Here is a 14,641-nt window from a genome sequence, read left to right as displayed (position 1 = left end):
GAGCTCGGAGAAGCGTAATTTTCAACCCACCCTTGGATAGCGTATTCACCATCCGCCGCTTAGAGCGATCCTAGAGTTTCTTCCAAATCGTTAATCTGCTCAACCAGATATATTTACTATCTCACTTGTTATCAATGCGATGAAGTCTTCGTCTTCGTTTATCACATCCTCCAGTTTCACGTTCACCCTCGCGCAGCCTGCGTTGGTATTGGTGTCATAGATGAATACAGATCGGGTACCTCCGCTTTCAACAGTGTAACCACCTCTTCCTCTCTCTTAAATACACGTCCAAACTTGATTAATAACTGGGTTATGGCTTGGTTGGGCGCCGGCACATCAGGTCCTTGCTTTGAGCCAGTACACATCTCCTTAAATATCCCAATAACGCGATCGAAATCACCCATCCGAGCGTAACATTCCATTCTTGAAGCCCAATTGTTCGCATTCGGGCGCACACGATGAGAATTCATGGTCTTGGAAGTGACTAGGTTCCACACAGCATCAACAGCGTTGGCACTACGAGTGTATCCGCATATGTCGAGGATGATGCTAATAGACGAATTGTCGTATGGGACTGGGAAGCCAAGCGTTAACTGTCCCCAGATCTCAAAAGCGTCACCGAAAGCTCCGAGATGATTGTACGCATTCATAAGGGCGTTGAAGGTTATTATATCAGGATTAACGCTGGCATCTAACTTGAGGGTCCGATGCAACTTTTGAGTTGCTTGAAGCAGTCGCCCACGCAGTTTCTTCGCACGTTCCTGTTCGGGAGCCAGGTTCCCTGCTGACGAGATCGAGTTGAACGCACCCTCGGCGGATGATTTGGCAAGTGCAGCATATCGCGTGAGCAACACGTTGTATACGAACGATGTCATGGGGATGCCAGCATCACGCATATCCTTCACGATATCCATATAATGAGCTTGGTCGGGGAGTGGATCATCCTCAAAGCTCAACTTCGTAAACTGCAGCAAGATCTGTTCATAACCGGTCCGATCCAGCAGAGTCGGGTCAATTTCTCGTAGGTATGAGTATAACTTGAAAGAGGCATCATGCGAAGGTGCGTGGAGCAGCAAGCGAGTGAAAATGTCGCGGACAAACGAAGGAGGAAGGGGTTCGGCGAGTCTCGAATCGCGCATGTCAATTAGAAGTTGAATAATGATATCGGATGTGGAGGGGCCAGATGAATGTTCATCCAGTTGGATACGCGAAATCGAACTCAGAAGTGTTATGAAAATACCCTGGTCAGGTCCAAATCTTCTCCCAGTGCGGGTCCTCGCAAACGGACCCATGCCTTCTGAATCTCTGAGGTCGTAATACAGCTGTAGCGCTTTGTCCACGTCGTCGGGGTCCGGCGGTGACTTTCTAGTGCACAGAGCGTGAATTAATGGGTCAAGGAGGGCCGAATTGGGGATAATTCCCCTGTTTAGCGCCTCCTTGTACATGCCCAGAGCCCTGTCCAGTCCAAAACCATCGCCAAGACCAACTCGATCCCGCTTGACAGCTTGACGAATAGCGACTGACCATATGACAACATTGCGGAGCTCGTGTGCGATTCCCAAGCCGGTGGCGAGGGTGATGATACCTTCGGCATCGAACATGGGTGCGCCCTGGAGGCCGAGAAGAACAACAAGCGCTCGTGATCCAAGCTGGAACCCCCGTGAGTGGAAGTTCTCAGCCTCGCGAATGGCACACGAGTATGGCGACTCATCTCCCTCTGGCTGCGCTGTGGTAGCAGCGGCCGCAATAAGGGCAGCCACAGCATCTTTCTCGTCGTTGTGCAAAAGTGTTTGTGCTTGATCTGTCAGAATTCCTTTGAGATCCTCAGCTAGAGATTGGACATCTTCATGTGAGCCGAAGGCATGATATTGAAAGATAAGCTCGGCGATCAGTTTCACGGAGGGTGTCACACCCTCCCTCTCCATCTCCTCTAACGGCGTGCGTGTTGATAGACTGATGTGTGGAGGCGGATTCTTGGGGGTGAAGATATCTCCAGATTCATGAATGGGCGGGAAAGAGGAAAGCACCAGTGGCGCATACAAATCGGATGTGAGATGAATACCAGGAATGTTTTTGACAGTTGAGATAAGTTCTTTCATGCCTTCCACATCACGCTTATGGGCGAGCCCTCGCATGGAAATTTCAAAGTGAGAAATGTTGGGCGTAATCCCACCCTTTCCAGAGAGCCATTCCAAAGCGCCATGGGGATCCTCGACAGAGTGAGCCCGAAAAACGAGCTCTGTATGTCGTTCCATCGGTGTGAGACCAAACACATCCTTCACATCCTTGTAAATCCTTTGTGCAAGTGCAAACCGACGGCCAGAGTTATACAAGTGCACTTTAAAAGACGCCTTGGTGAATGGGTTTTTAATAATGACTCGGGTCATTTGATAGAGAAGTTCGGGTGTAATTCCGGAGGAACGCTGCGTCGGAGGGGAACCTTTATATCTCTCTGAAGACAAATGCTCTACCAGGGCGTTGTATGTTTGCTCTATATACCGCACGTCACGCTTTGACAGTGCATCGTGGAGTGCGCGTACAAGAGAGTCCAAACTTGGAGTATGCATTGTGGCCCCAGGAAGGAAAGTGAGCCATTTCCACGAGTCCCATACTGTGGTGGAGCTTGAAGTGAATCTTGATGGACGTCTCCTCGTATTCGTTAACGACGGCAATGGTCGATGGGGCCGTGGGCTCGATGTGAGGAACGTCCCGCGGCCCGTGACTACTATTGGGGCTATATTAAGGGTTTTGTCATGTTGCTTGACCCTTAGGAGCATCGGCCCAAAAGAGTGCTATAAGCGCTACTGGAAGACTATGAATGTCCCGAGATTTAAAAAAATTAGGAAAGAACAAGACTCACGTTTGCGGGCGACAATATCAATTGTTCGAACTTCCAAGCGAAAGAATCAATTCAATTAGACTCGTCACGTCACGTGGCCGCCACCTCATTAATCCTCCTCTAAGGACTTCGACAACATTTAGCTCCCCCCCACATCTCACCGCTCGTTATTATGTCCGACAAAGCAAAGGAGCTTGCTGAAATACCAAAACAGTGGTATAAGGAGGGTACTTTGGTGCGTGTTTTATATCTATCTTTCACTAACGCTCACTCTACAAACACATCGAAATTCTGCAGTTCATCAGACGGTGTGCCAAGCCATCGCGGAAAGGTCATTAGGGTGTAATAATTGTATCCATTGACGTGGAAAATTCTCACCTCTTCTTTTTTTTCCTTCTCTCCTCTGACGGCTGCAGAGTTTGCGCAAATTTGCAAGGCCGTTGCTATCGGTTTCGCTGTCATGGGATTCTTAGGCTACTTCGTGAAGCTAATACACATCCCAATGTAAGTGTTTTCGGCTACGAAATGTTACCCTTCCCCCCTTACCTTTTTCGCTCACGCAAATATTCCTTTGCTCTCGCATGCAGTAATAACATCTTGGTGTACGTGTCCACTTTTGAACTACATTCTCCTTTTTCTTGCCCCGGCTGAACCATTTCCTTTTTCAGTGGAGGCGCATAATACTCCTTTCCCTTTCCTCTCTATTTGTTCACTGGGTCGTGTTTGTGAAATACGTCTTAATGTTCCCGAATAATACTGCTGAGCTTCCGTGGAAGGTCACCGCTCATTCCTCAACCCGAGAGTTACATCACTTGTTGTATCCCCGCTCGCCTGAGGAGAAATCCTCGCCCAGCATTCTTTGATTTTATTCCTCATCTCCAAGCTCACTGAGACCCAAAGTCCAATGCTGCGCATATCAGGCGTATATTATGTCAGGTAACACAAAAGAAAACTGTTAAGGAGAGTGTGTTGCCATACGGCAAGGTATATATAACAATGAAAGCGAGCAGCGAACGACATGATGTATACAGCGTAGGCTTCGACAATCAAGTTCAAAGTTGTACAATATGGTTGATCGACGATAATAACTTTACGATGCTGAATAAAGATAAGTTGGAGGGGTGGGCTGTGGGGGGCTACGCACTCCAAATGATGCAAGAAAGAAAGAAAAAAAGCGCATAACATCAGAACCCATTCCAGCGCCCGCTCAGACCAAGCCAGACGCATATGACAAAGAGCAATGTCACAACCACGACAACAAGGGCATAGAGCGAGCGCCAAGCCCATTTTAGTTCCGCTCGTCGAATACGATTCAGGTGCGCTTCGATATCTTCGGACGTCGGAGCCTCTTCGATGGGGAGGGATATGGAGTTGGCGCGAGGAAGTGGATGGTGTTTAAGAGGAAGGACGAGGATTAATGCACCGAGAAGCCAGAACACGGGCATTACTGTAAAAAAATAAAAATAAAAAATCAAGTCAGCCAAATCGCAGCCAAGAAACAAATGCATATATATATATATACCTACGGAATCCAAATCGGAATAACATCCTTGACAAGGTGTTGGGTTCCTTCTGGCCCTTGCTCTTCTTCTCTTTCCTCGGAGACGCTAACCGGGGAAAGTCTTCGTCCTCCTCCTCATCCGAAGATGAAGCTTCAGCGACGAATCGGAACTTATCGTGGGTTGAGCGTGAGTCCAGAGAAGAAGCAGCAGGGTGGGGTGTAGTGCTCGCACTTTTGTTGTTGTTGTTGTTGTTATAAGGAGAGAGACCAACTACCTTCACTTGCGGAGGGAGAGGCGACGCAGGGGCCATGATGAGGCCGGGGAAGACTTCAGCGAGAGCGGCGGCGCGTTCACGCTCACGCTGTTCCCGCACGCGCTGCACGTGTGCGTCAAAGCCACCAAGGGCAGCTGGGCGTTGGGTTTCCGAATGTGACTTGGAGAAAGGCATTGGAGTAGATGCGAGTTTGAGTGAAAGAGAGATGACTTTAAAAAGTTGCTTGGCTGCTACTTGAGGGTGATAACTTGCGCTGATTGCGGCGAGTCAAGATGCGACTGGAGGAAGTGCTAGAGTGGAGTCCAGGGGGATAGAAAGCTCTCAGCTAAATAGTCGTGAGGATACCACCCATTGCAGCCAGGAAGGGTGACAATAGCGTGGCGATTGGCGGGTAGCGCGGCTATAGTTTTGCACAAGAATTCCATATATCTCGGTGTTCAATGAACAAGAAAATACCAGAAAAATTTGAGGGCAGCAGCTAGCAACGTGTGCTTGTATTCCCTCACAACTCCCAACGCAGAAATATGGAGAGAACATGGCCAGAGCTGGCGAAGAGATAATGAGGCGAGCGGTGTGGTCAGACGAAGTGCCTCAAAAAGGAAAGGGTGAAGGACAATCACCGACTAGTCCCATCTCAATTCAATTGTTGACCCCTTGACCTTGTGTTGTCAAACCGACCTATTGCCATCGCTCTCTTGTTTCGGAACGTCAGCCGTCCTAAATCCGCCAAACGAGTTAACAGACCTCTAAGACCGACCATTCATCATCCCACTTTCTATCAGAAGCCGAGTCGGTGAACCGAATGGGGCCTTGTCTTTGCAGTTATGATTTTTAGCCCCAGCTGATGTGTGAGAGGATCGCAGTTCAGTTGCGGGGCTTGTACGACTGTAGCTAGATTAGGGATTCCAATCATTCATACCGGCTCTCAGTCAACATGCAATCCTTTTGAGTCGTCTTTCAACTCTCTCTGCTAGGAGTGAGTCAATTGTCTTAGTATTGGCTGTTACTCTGGGTTAATATCCTACTTTGCCTGACGATCGTGTTGGCACGCGCGGCTCATGGGAGGCCGCCTGGCTCTGCTGAGGGAGCTATCATAGGCGACACGACCTCCTGAGTCAGAAGTTGCAGGCTGTGAGTCAGAGTTAACGCCCCGCTTTTTGGATCGCTTTCTTGATCGCTTCCGTGGATAGGACTAAATGCACATCTTTTGCCTCATCCACTTCGTTTGGCCAGCGCCCTCGGTGGACCGTTAAAATTACTCAGTGTGAAGGGGGGAGGGGGAGGAACCCGTAACTTGCGTGGGCGTCCTAGGCTTACTTGGTCTGCGCGAAGTTGCTCGCAACTAAACTACCACTGTTTGTTCATGGCGCGTGCTTGCGTGAGTTCATTCGCTTGGCCTGTGAACTTTACACGAGTCGCAACGCAGTTCTCACTCTCGCGCCTGCACGTTCACCGTCTTCACGCTTTGGAACCTAGAATTTGTTTCGCGTCGGTTCTGAGCTCGAATTCGGTATACGTCTTAATTGTCATTTTTTCCATCATCGTCGTCCTTACTCTTGTACCGCTCACATCGTTGGCCCGTGCAAACCTCACGCTACTACTGGTTTTGATGGACCATGCCCACACTTTTTTGGGGAACCCCACCGATTAGATGGCGAAAAGTCGAGGAAAGAATCAGTGCTCAAAGTATCTGATCCGTGTCCCCCCCCCCCTACTTCGATTGCCCGAGTTGCAATACTGACACCTCCAGCTAAGGCAAAGGCTGCCCTGCTGTCTCGAGGTGATTCGTGTCTCCGGAGACCGCGAGAGGGCCATCAATCCGAAGGGGCAGTGGAGCTGGCTTTTGGTGGCTGTCTAACCCTCCACCCCGGAGCAGCGGCTCCTATCGGGGACGGAAGCATATATATCACGCGCAGCTTTAGCCCGGTTTAGACGATTGCACAAATAGATGCAAGCGTGATCATGTGGACACATGCATTCCGCTCCTCTGTCTTTGCTCCCTCCGCTTCGAAAAAATGACGTATAGGAGACGGAATCCTTGAGCCGCTTTCGCAGTACTACTGTTGATTGTGATTTTGGTCCAACTTTCCTCATGCAATGAGCATTGCCGTGCATATGCATGTATTAGCTCGCGGCCATGTATGTATTTTCATTCTCCGTTGAAACAGATAATGCAATTACGTATGTCGCACACCTACAACGAACACCGGTCTCAGGATCACGTAATCATGTCACTAACTAGTTTGACATCGCCTTCTTGACGTCCTCTCTCCAGCAAACTATTGTTATGATCGTCGGGATAATCGCTTCACGTCGAGAGCTCGTTCTGCTCGTAATCAAGTCCAAATGACGATTTCAGCCGTAGAATTGTTTGACAGTAAGTACTCCCAAATGTGGGGTTCTCATGATGGGGATGTCTCCGAGCGGGGGTTCTTCTCGAGATCCATCAGCGGGGGGCTTGGGCATGCCCTACCGCTTTAGGATGTACATGTGGGATCATTCCGTCTCCGTTTCCGTGGAGAGTGAGCCTGAAAAGTGTCACGATCTATATCTTCGGGATTACTCATGCGTCTACATTTAGCGAACGCTGTGCAGGATAACTGTACATACATGGTCATATCAGAACGAGAAAAAAGGAAAACATGCACGTTCCATCTATTGAATAATTCATCAAGTTATCTCAGGTTCCAATTACAGATTCCGAGGGCGAAGTAAACATTCCCCAATAATGTCAGATGAGACAATCTCTCGCATGATATCAACCCCTCCTCCCCGATGTCTCAACTCTATAAAACACGCCATCTTTCCTCGGAATCCCCCCTCGCTCTCTCTCTCTCTCTTCTCAGCGAACGAGTCCTAACACTTCGAGTCCACTATCCACGAATATAACCCCGAGTTTTATCATAATTCAGTCATGGTAAGTGGCGATCGTCGGCCCCGTGGGGACGTTGATCTCGACTTCCTTATCTTCGTCGATTATCACGATTCCTGACGTGTCTTCATGATCATTTCCAGAGTGGATTGTTTGGCCAAGCTAAAGACTTCCTGAGCAAGGGAAACACTGTACGCCTTATTCCCCCCCCTCCTCTAATGTGTCCTTCTTTTTTGACCATCGATAGCAGGACCAGCTCGTCAGCGATGCTCAAAATGTTTTGAAGGGAGGTGGAAATACCGTAAGATTGGACTTATAGTCCCTGCTTCGTTGTGCATAATGCCATGATCGTTCTTGCCTTTCTAACGTTTCACAACTCCTCAAGGGCGATTTCACCAAACTTGCCAAGGATGGGTACAGCGCTTATCAACAGTCCACTGGTCAGGGGAACCAGAACACCGACGCCAGTGGTAATAATAGCAACAACTACGGGTCGAGCAACAACGACAACTATGGCAGCTCCAATAACGATTCTTATGGTAGCCGCAAAGATAACGATAATAGCTACGGCAGCTCCAACTTGAACAACGATTCGTATGGCAGCCGCAACAACAACAATGACAGTGCCAATAACGATTCGTACGGTAGCCGCAACAACAACAACAACAACAACAACGACAATTATGGCAGCTCCAATACCGATTCGTACAGTAGCCGCAACGACAACAACAACAGCTATGGCAGCTCCAATAATAATGATTCGTTCGGCAGCCGCAATGACAACAACAACAGCTACGGTAGCTCCAATAATGATTCGTACGGTAGCCGCGCCAACGAGAACGACAACAGCTATGGTAGCTCCAATAATAATGATTTGGTTGGTAGCCGCAAGAACGAGAACAACAGCTACAGCAGCTCGAACGATGACTCGTACGGTAGCGGGAACAACAATTGTAAGTCTTTTCTGGATTTTTTCCTGTTTACCCAAAAGTGCGAGCATTGTTTGTCTAAACCACCTTCGGATAGCTGGGTCGGGTCGCGGCAACAACGATGATAACAACTACTAAGTCATTGATCAAGTTCCCCCCACCCCCATTCCCCTCTTCATTCCGTCATATTCTTCCTGTCTCCTGACCGCGGACATGTGGCTTGTACCCCCTCCAATGTGCAATGTGGAAAGATAGATATACTAAGTAAAAAAAAAATGTATTGTTTGTAACTGGGGCCCCAATACCAGAACGAGGAAATTTCAGATCCGCCGCTCAAAATCATGTAAATTGATTAAATGCATATCTTTTACGCCAGTAATGTAACGTGCCTTCCCCAGATATGTAAGATGAGTGAAGAATTAAGCCGAAAGGCTGTCCATGTTTCGCCAAAGTGGCGCAAAGAGTTTGTTTGATTTGATTACGTGATATCGTAGTTATACATTTCACAATGTTAACACTTTCACCTCAGTCTACGATCAACATCAACAGTTTCACCAGTTAGTTAGGGGCACAAATGGTAAGCTCGCAAGTACAATCCAGATCAGATGGAGAGGCAGTGGTAGTGGCACCTCTCTCTGTCAATCGATGTTGATTGCAACATCATTTTTGGATTGGCTCGGATCGACGCCGCCCCGATCGTCGCGTCGGTTGTTCTGACACGTTTTTTCGATCCCGTTTTCCAGGACTCCATCTTAAACCTCGCTAAGCAGGGACTGGAAAAGTACCAGGAATCTCAACAAAAAGGTAAAGCATTGCCAGGATCGCGATCATCCTCGCAAAAGAGTAGCACTTGTCGTTCACCGTTTTTGCCATCTCCCCAGGTGATGAGAACAAACACCATGAAGGCGGGGTTACGAAGACTGGAGGGGAGGAATTCAACAGTCCCGATCACTCGGGTGGTGGACGTCCACATGGACAAGGACACGGTACGATTCCAGACAGTATGTAATTTCCTTGCCTTTTTAAAGTGTTGCGAGAAGTCGCTGGAAGCGACAAACATTAATCCTACCCTCTAAACCATTCCTAGTCGACGATGACCACGTTGTCAATACTGCTGCTGCACATGGATCAGGAGAATCTGATCTGTTCTCGAAGGGTTTGGCCTTTGTCAAGACTCAATTGGTAAGACTATATATATACCGTGTCGCTTCCCCCCTCCTATTTCCTCATCAATTTTTTGCGCTCCAAAAAAAGAATCAGCAGGGAGGCAATAATCACGATATAGACGAAGAGCGTCTCATCAAGCACCACGATGAAGTTTACAACAAGGGGAATACATCTCTTGACGCTTCCTCCCTCGGTTCTGCTGCAGCATTACAAGCTTTCAAACAATTCGTTTCATCCGATGATCATTCTTCTAGTAGTGGGCATAAATCAGGTGGAGGCGGAGGCGGAGGTAGTGGTAGTACCCAAAGCAAACTTGTCGGTTTGGCCATGGCTGAAGCGTCCAAGTTGTTCGAGAAGTCTGGGGGAGCTGCTAGCGGTGGAAAGCAGGATGCTGTCAATGGTGCTGCTACCACAGTATTGAAACTCTTGATTAAATCCAAGTTCAGCCATGCGATAGGTGGTTCGAATAGTGGAGGACTTGGTCAGTTAGCGGGTCTTGCGGGAAAGTTTCTCTGAAGCCTCTGGCATCCCTCGTCCTGTACGTACCAAGTGTTCGAGGTGTGCATTTATCCTTTCGCGTCGGATTGCTTGCATTGTTGTAAAAAAATACATATGTAACGGGAAAATGTCTTCATATCTGCTAAGTTTACTTCGCGCCGCCCTTTCATGGGCATGGACACATGGCACATCGTTCCCTTCGATCTGGTCTTGAACAGTAATTACATATCCAGCAACTCCGATTGAGCGAGAATTTGCTGCGAGATGCAATTAGGACGTAGACTATATAGAATTAAGATTTGTTGGGTAGTGTTAAACATACATCGATCCAAGCTCAAGCTCTGGACTGAGGTCATTATGGCGGTTCATTTGTGATGATTAACGGAATGGATGGGAAAGGCCATGCACGAATCAATTAATTTGTATTACCTATAGTAATCGTTCGGTCACTGCTTGGTGAATCGGGGACGGGGGAAAGAGACCTCGGAGGTATAAAAATACGGCCTCCGCTGGGGTTGGAAGGCGAGGGAACTTGAGCAGTCTCGGGGCCGCTGCCATTCATGGGGCGCTCAGACGTCAGGGTAACTGGGATGGTCACGGTTGAGTAGCAAGCTCCGGCACCATCGTCCGTGGTCGGAGTCTCAACCTCCTCAGGGGAACTTGGGAGCTTCGGGACAAGAAAAAAATCCCGTTTCTTTGGTGAGAATCCGAATCGTCTGCCCGTCGAAAGCCACAGAATGACGTTGATGGCTCCGTGTGCGGCAGAAAGGGCAGAAGGAAAGATCTGCTCGGCAGTGTTTGGTCGATAGCCATGGAATTGACGGAAACGAACCACGGATGTAGGCGCGGAGACGAGAAGATAGGCTGAAAATACAGGAGATAAGCACTCTAAGGTGATCTATATGAATGGTTCCACCCACTAATAGGATACCATCCCATGGTAATCGCGGCCAGTTTCAGGTCACAGTCGGGATGAAGAGGTGCTTGATGTAACCACCTGTATGCTACCCTGCCATACGTGACAATCGATACCAATATCGCAAGCCAGATCCACGCATATTGTGTGGCTGCAATCCAGATTTCAGATCCAGCAGCCACTGAACTATCCTACTAGACTTACCAAATCGTAGCCTCTGGCGGCTGGCATTACTGCCGCCAATCCAGCACCACAATCTGAGATATGTGGGCTTAGATCATATAAGAGATCGGATGTAATGCTCACCCAGCTTTGCCATAATATGGATGAATAGTCGAAGCAGGAACCGTAACGATCAACAAGATGAATACGGTTATAAAACAAATGGATCCCATTGCAAAAATCCTTGCTCCTCTTTTGCCTAACCAGGTTGAATGGATCACCTGAAGGTACGTCAATACCGCAATTGCCATGCTAAACCATGCTGGCGATCAGCAGTTTTTTTTTTAGACATTAGCGTACGTTCAATGGAAATATAGCATAGGTCGGCATACCGACGCCGTTATTCCCGATCTGCTTTAAGGTCGCCTGCCCTGTACAGTACGGGCCTTCGGTGATTTCGCCTGCGAGCACCCACCTGGTGGATAGGATATGCCCTAGTCCACAGCTGGCAGATGATCGGACGAGTGACAGTGCAGTGAGTGGTGAATGACTTGTTTATATGGGGACTTACATTGCGTCTGCGAAAATACTCCACAAAAACAAAATTGATATAGGCTGGAGCTCAGGTTCAACGCTAGGGTTTGACGCGCTGTTCCTGCGACGACGGTATTTCTTGTATACTTGTCTCTATCGAGTGTCATGAAGAAACCATTACTGATGTGCCTCAGTGGCGGGTCCAACTGCCGAGGGCTCACCAGAGAGTAAACGAGGAGTGAAGATGTAAGAACAAAAGACATTAGGCCAGCTTCAGCTATCAGCTCCGGAGGAGGTCAGATAGCAGGTAAAGTAATCAACCAAATGGGGCTCACAAGAAGGCCGGCACGCAAGTCAAAATTGTCTTTCAAGAGGGGGGAACCAAGTTTTGAGCGTTTGGTAGCCATGGTGTACGCTGATTAGAGGCGCGAAGAATTATGAGAGGAATGACTGGTTTTTATACGTATACCAAGCAAATAGCGCTAGTACCTAAGACCGAAACTCGCCGATCTGGGTGCCTAATAGTGCGCCATTGCAAAGCGAGGCCCTCCTGCTTTGGAAGCTGAGAGATTGGTGGGAGGTTAATTGGTCTGATGCGCGATCGCTAAGGATCATCGCGCGGCTCATCGTCCAAAGGAGGATTAAGGAATGAGTGAGTGCCACTCATACCACTCGATGGATCCTCAATATGAAAAGATTACGCCGCCTAGCTACATAGCATGTGCACTAGTAGCCTCACGTTGAACCCAGTGCACGGCACAAATTGGACAACGAGCGCCCAGACTACGAAAAGAGTTCAGGCGGCGCTCCAAATACCATTGAAAGCTAATAAGCGTATTTGAAATTTAAAGGAACTACTTATCTTGGATTGGGTCGTTCTGTGCTGTGAGCATGTATTTCTCCACGAGGACCTGTATTCGGCGCCGTGGTCTACCTTCTTGGGCTCTCTATTGAAAAATAGGACTGATTGCCGGCGATATGGAGTGATAAGCGCAGCTAACATTGCCATTCATTCCACATCAAGTCGTCCTCTAAGCTACTATGTTGGAAAGATATTCACACACGATCTACGCGGCCGGAGATTATTTTGGAATACTAGCTTGTAAGCGGGCGGTCACGGTTGGCTATGGCAGTGCGACGCTTCTCGGCTGTAGAGATGACGGTTAATTGAGAGTGTTTTGACGCTTTGCATTACCCTCCACAGACAATATCTTGAAAGATGACTGGAGCTAGACTCTCCTGACATCCTCCCTGCTGAAGGGGTATATGGTCCCGTGCCTGCCTCGCAGGATGCGTAAGGCTCGCATCGCGGTTGACTGCGGCACATGCATGATGCCTCCCCGAAGATGCTCATGCCCAATGTCAGTGCGCTGGCAGAATGTGTACATACCAAACCGCTTTGCATGGTCATGAAAGTATGATTTAAAAACCACAGGTCCCATCAAGGCAAGCTACATTCAAAGCTAACCGATGGCACTCACACGTTTGCAAATACAACGACAATATCGCCTAGTGGTGCTGGGGGTGCCGAAGTTAATTATCAGTCGCTTGAATTGTACTATATACAAGAAGGGAACGGACCAAGAGAAATCCCCAATTGTTGGCAACATCAGGCGCTTGATCAGCGCTTGTCAAACTCGAGTGCTGGATGGATGTCAGAAGCTCATGAAAAAATTTGCATAATACCACCAATCTTGGCGTTGACAGGACGGGACGTTATAATGCTATATTATTGCTATGTACAACCGCAATCATCACGTAGGGTAATTCTCAATTTCAATACTCTGCAAATAGTCGGAAAACAGTCAACCTAGCGGTTAAGGAGAGAAAATGATAGGGACGTACATTTTGAGGCACTAAACAACAACTCGGCTGATATCGATGACCACCGGGGTTCTCAATTTTCCCTGGAGCAGAAATCGAGTTCCGTCCTTGCTAGCCCGAGGAAAGTGATATGGGGAAGGTGCTGTTTGATCCCGGAACACCATATCACCGTACCAGGCTTCATTCTCGCTAGAGGAGGGATGTGCGACTCGGCCGTACTCGCGTGGGACAATGAGTTCGACTTGTCCATTAAAGAAGACCGGGAAAGGCGAGGAACTGGTGTCATCGCGAAGAAATGGGACCCGCCCTATCACTGAGGAATAGGCTTCATTTCCATTTCTCCCCATGTTTGGCGAGAGGTCATAAGAAGGGTGTTTCACCCAGGATTGCGAGAGGTCATAAAAAGGGCGTTTCACCCAGGATTCGTCCGCGTTGTGTCTTGAATCTGGCTCGAGACTTTGTACATGGGCTGCACCCTCTTCCAGGGCCAAATGAATGGCCTGGTCACCAAATACAGGTGTAGGAATGAGATATGAGAGGGGAAGAACATGACCGGGATTGAAAATCCAGAATTCGGAATTTTGCACACGATATTGAGCAACCAACTCGGATGTATCCGTTGACCAGACGAAAGCGCAGTTTGCATCGAAAGCGCCTACATATCGGCCTTCAGGAGAGAATTTGACTCTGTGACGTAGAGGAGTAGATGGACGTTGAAGATCGGAAAGAGCCGCAGGAGATGCGAGGAGCTGAATGGATGGCTCTCCTGAAAAATACAGGAGTGCCACGTTTCTGTACCAGTTCTCGCCAAGAGTTTGAGGAACTCGGATAAGAAAGCATCCATCGCTCGACAATACAGTGATAGCAGGGTGATGACCACTAGGAAGAGTGCCACATGGCACCAAACGGCCATGACTGAGAATGGAGATGGTTCCATCGGTGTCCTCGGTGGCAATCTGACCATTGGCACCAAGGACAAACTCTATCCAAACTGGATGGCTGGGAGGGTCTGATTGAAAGCGAGAGATTGTACGCTGATGGTTGATGTCCGCAACTTCGATGGACCCATTTCCGAAACCGAGGGCGACATGAGAACCATCTTGAGATATCGCCGCACAGGTCAC

At 48.5% G+C, this 14,641-nt stretch overlaps 8 protein-coding genes across 8 annotated transcripts; 4 read left to right on the top strand and 4 right to left on the bottom strand.

Moving 5' to 3' along the window:
* Positions 1-120: 120 nt before the first annotated feature.
* On the bottom strand, positions 121-2,895 carry EI90DRAFT_3151995 (uncharacterized protein). The gene is made up of 2 exons (XM_039065762.1): positions 2,861-2,895; positions 121-2,804 (listed from the first exon to the last, which is right to left on the bottom strand). Exon 2 carries the CDS (start codon positions 2,775-2,777, stop codon positions 183-185), a length of 2,595 nt encoding a protein of 864 aa, XP_038920510.1. The 5' UTR covers positions 2,778-2,804; positions 2,861-2,895; the 3' UTR covers positions 121-182.
* Positions 2,896-3,011: 116 nt separating this feature from the next.
* EI90DRAFT_2968070 (uncharacterized protein) lies at positions 3,012-3,762 on the top strand (the record flags this gene model as incomplete). Its single annotated transcript, XM_039055615.1, has 3 exons — positions 3,012-3,074; positions 3,137-3,170; positions 3,256-3,762. The coding sequence occupies 3 exons, from the start codon at positions 3,012-3,014 to the stop codon at positions 3,345-3,347; spliced, it is 189 nt and encodes a 62-aa protein (XP_038920509.1). The 3' UTR covers positions 3,348-3,762.
* Positions 3,746-5,206, bottom strand: EI90DRAFT_3151994 (uncharacterized protein). The gene is made up of 2 exons (XM_039065761.1): positions 4,366-5,206; positions 3,746-4,286 (listed from the first exon to the last, which is right to left on the bottom strand). Exons 1-2 carry the CDS (start codon positions 4,787-4,789, stop codon positions 4,024-4,026), a joined length of 687 nt encoding a protein of 228 aa, XP_038920508.1. The 5' UTR covers positions 4,790-5,206; the 3' UTR covers positions 3,746-4,023.
* Positions 4,830-5,405, bottom strand: EI90DRAFT_3042271 (uncharacterized protein; the record flags this gene model as incomplete). Its single annotated transcript, XM_039059170.1, has 3 exons — positions 5,360-5,405; positions 5,236-5,309; positions 4,830-5,160 (listed from the first exon to the last, which is right to left on the bottom strand). Coding segments are annotated over exons 2-3 (233 nt in total), but the record flags the coding sequence as incomplete, so codon positions are not given.
* Positions 5,406-5,646: 241 nt separating this feature from the next.
* On the top strand, positions 5,647-6,797 carry EI90DRAFT_3042267 (uncharacterized protein). The gene is made up of 3 exons (XM_039059169.1): positions 5,647-5,746; positions 5,806-5,993; positions 6,092-6,797. The coding sequence occupies exons 2-3, from the start codon at positions 5,979-5,981 to the stop codon at positions 6,545-6,547; spliced, it is 471 nt and encodes a 156-aa protein (XP_038920506.1). The 5' UTR covers positions 5,647-5,746; positions 5,806-5,978; the 3' UTR covers positions 6,548-6,797.
* Positions 6,798-8,017: 1,220 nt separating this feature from the next.
* On the top strand, positions 8,018-8,663 carry EI90DRAFT_3042265 (uncharacterized protein). The gene is made up of 2 exons (XM_039059168.1): positions 8,018-8,440; positions 8,514-8,663. The coding sequence occupies exons 1-2, from the start codon at positions 8,084-8,086 to the stop codon at positions 8,619-8,621; spliced, it is 465 nt and encodes a 154-aa protein (XP_038920505.1). The 5' UTR covers positions 8,018-8,083; the 3' UTR covers positions 8,622-8,663.
* A 261-nt stretch (positions 8,664-8,924) lies between these two features.
* EI90DRAFT_3144414 (uncharacterized protein) lies at positions 8,925-10,099 on the top strand (the record flags this gene model as incomplete). Its single annotated transcript, XM_039065142.1, has 4 exons — positions 8,925-8,973; positions 9,298-9,417; positions 9,504-9,598; positions 9,680-10,099. The coding sequence occupies 4 exons, from the start codon at positions 8,925-8,927 to the stop codon at positions 10,097-10,099; spliced, it is 684 nt and encodes a 227-aa protein (XP_038920504.1).
* Positions 10,100-10,410: 311 nt separating this feature from the next.
* Positions 10,411-12,526, bottom strand: EI90DRAFT_3042262 (uncharacterized protein). The gene is made up of 10 exons (XM_039059167.1): positions 12,433-12,526; positions 12,183-12,375; positions 12,029-12,108; positions 11,915-11,977; positions 11,731-11,846; positions 11,552-11,664; positions 11,304-11,481; positions 11,202-11,254; positions 11,002-11,148; positions 10,411-10,945 (listed from the first exon to the last, which is right to left on the bottom strand). Exons 3-10 carry the CDS (start codon positions 12,098-12,100, stop codon positions 10,497-10,499), a joined length of 1,191 nt encoding a protein of 396 aa, XP_038920503.1. The 5' UTR covers positions 12,101-12,108; positions 12,183-12,375; positions 12,433-12,526; the 3' UTR covers positions 10,411-10,496.
* Positions 12,527-14,641: the final 2,115 nt, after the last annotated feature.

This window comes from Cantharellus anzutake (assembly GCF_015039405.1).
Source record: "Cantharellus anzutake strain C23 chromosome Unknown EI90scaffold_8, whole genome shotgun sequence".
NCBI classification, from domain to species: domain Eukaryota; kingdom Fungi; phylum Basidiomycota; class Agaricomycetes; order Cantharellales; family Hydnaceae; genus Cantharellus; species Cantharellus anzutake.
This window is presented reverse-complemented; position numbering and strand designations above follow the sequence as displayed.

Bases quoted from the DNA above. Each gene is read 5' to 3' on its own strand.
- EI90DRAFT_3042262 (XM_039059167.1), bottom strand. From the start codon at position 12,100: ATGGCTACCAAACGCTCAAAACTTGGTTCCCCCCTCTTGAAAGACAAT. The intron at 11,482-11,551 runs GTATGCCGACCT...GCTGATCGCCAG, and splicing joins GATCGGGAATAACGGCGTCG to CATGGTTTAGCATGGCAATT. The intron at 11,149-11,201 runs GTAAGTCTAGTA...TCTGGATTGCAG, and splicing joins CCGCCAGAGGCTACGATTTG to CCACACAATATGCGTGGATC.
- EI90DRAFT_3042265 (XM_039059168.1), top strand. From the start codon at position 8,084: ATGGCAGCCGCAACAACAACAATGACAGTGCCAATAACGATTCGTACG. The intron at 8,441-8,513 runs GTAAGTCTTTTC...ACCTTCGGATAG, and splicing joins CGGTAGCGGGAACAACAATT to CTGGGTCGGGTCGCGGCAAC.
- EI90DRAFT_3151994 (XM_039065761.1), bottom strand. From the start codon at position 4,789: ATGCCTTTCTCCAAGTCACATTCGGAAACCCAACGCCCAGCTGCCCTT. The intron at 4,287-4,365 runs GTAGGTATATAT...ATTTTTTTACAG, and splicing joins GTTATTCCGATTTGGATTCC to TAATGCCCGTGTTCTGGCTT.
- EI90DRAFT_3151995 (XM_039065762.1), bottom strand. From the start codon at position 2,777: ATGCTCCTAAGGGTCAAGCAACATGACAAAACCCTTAATATAGCCCCA.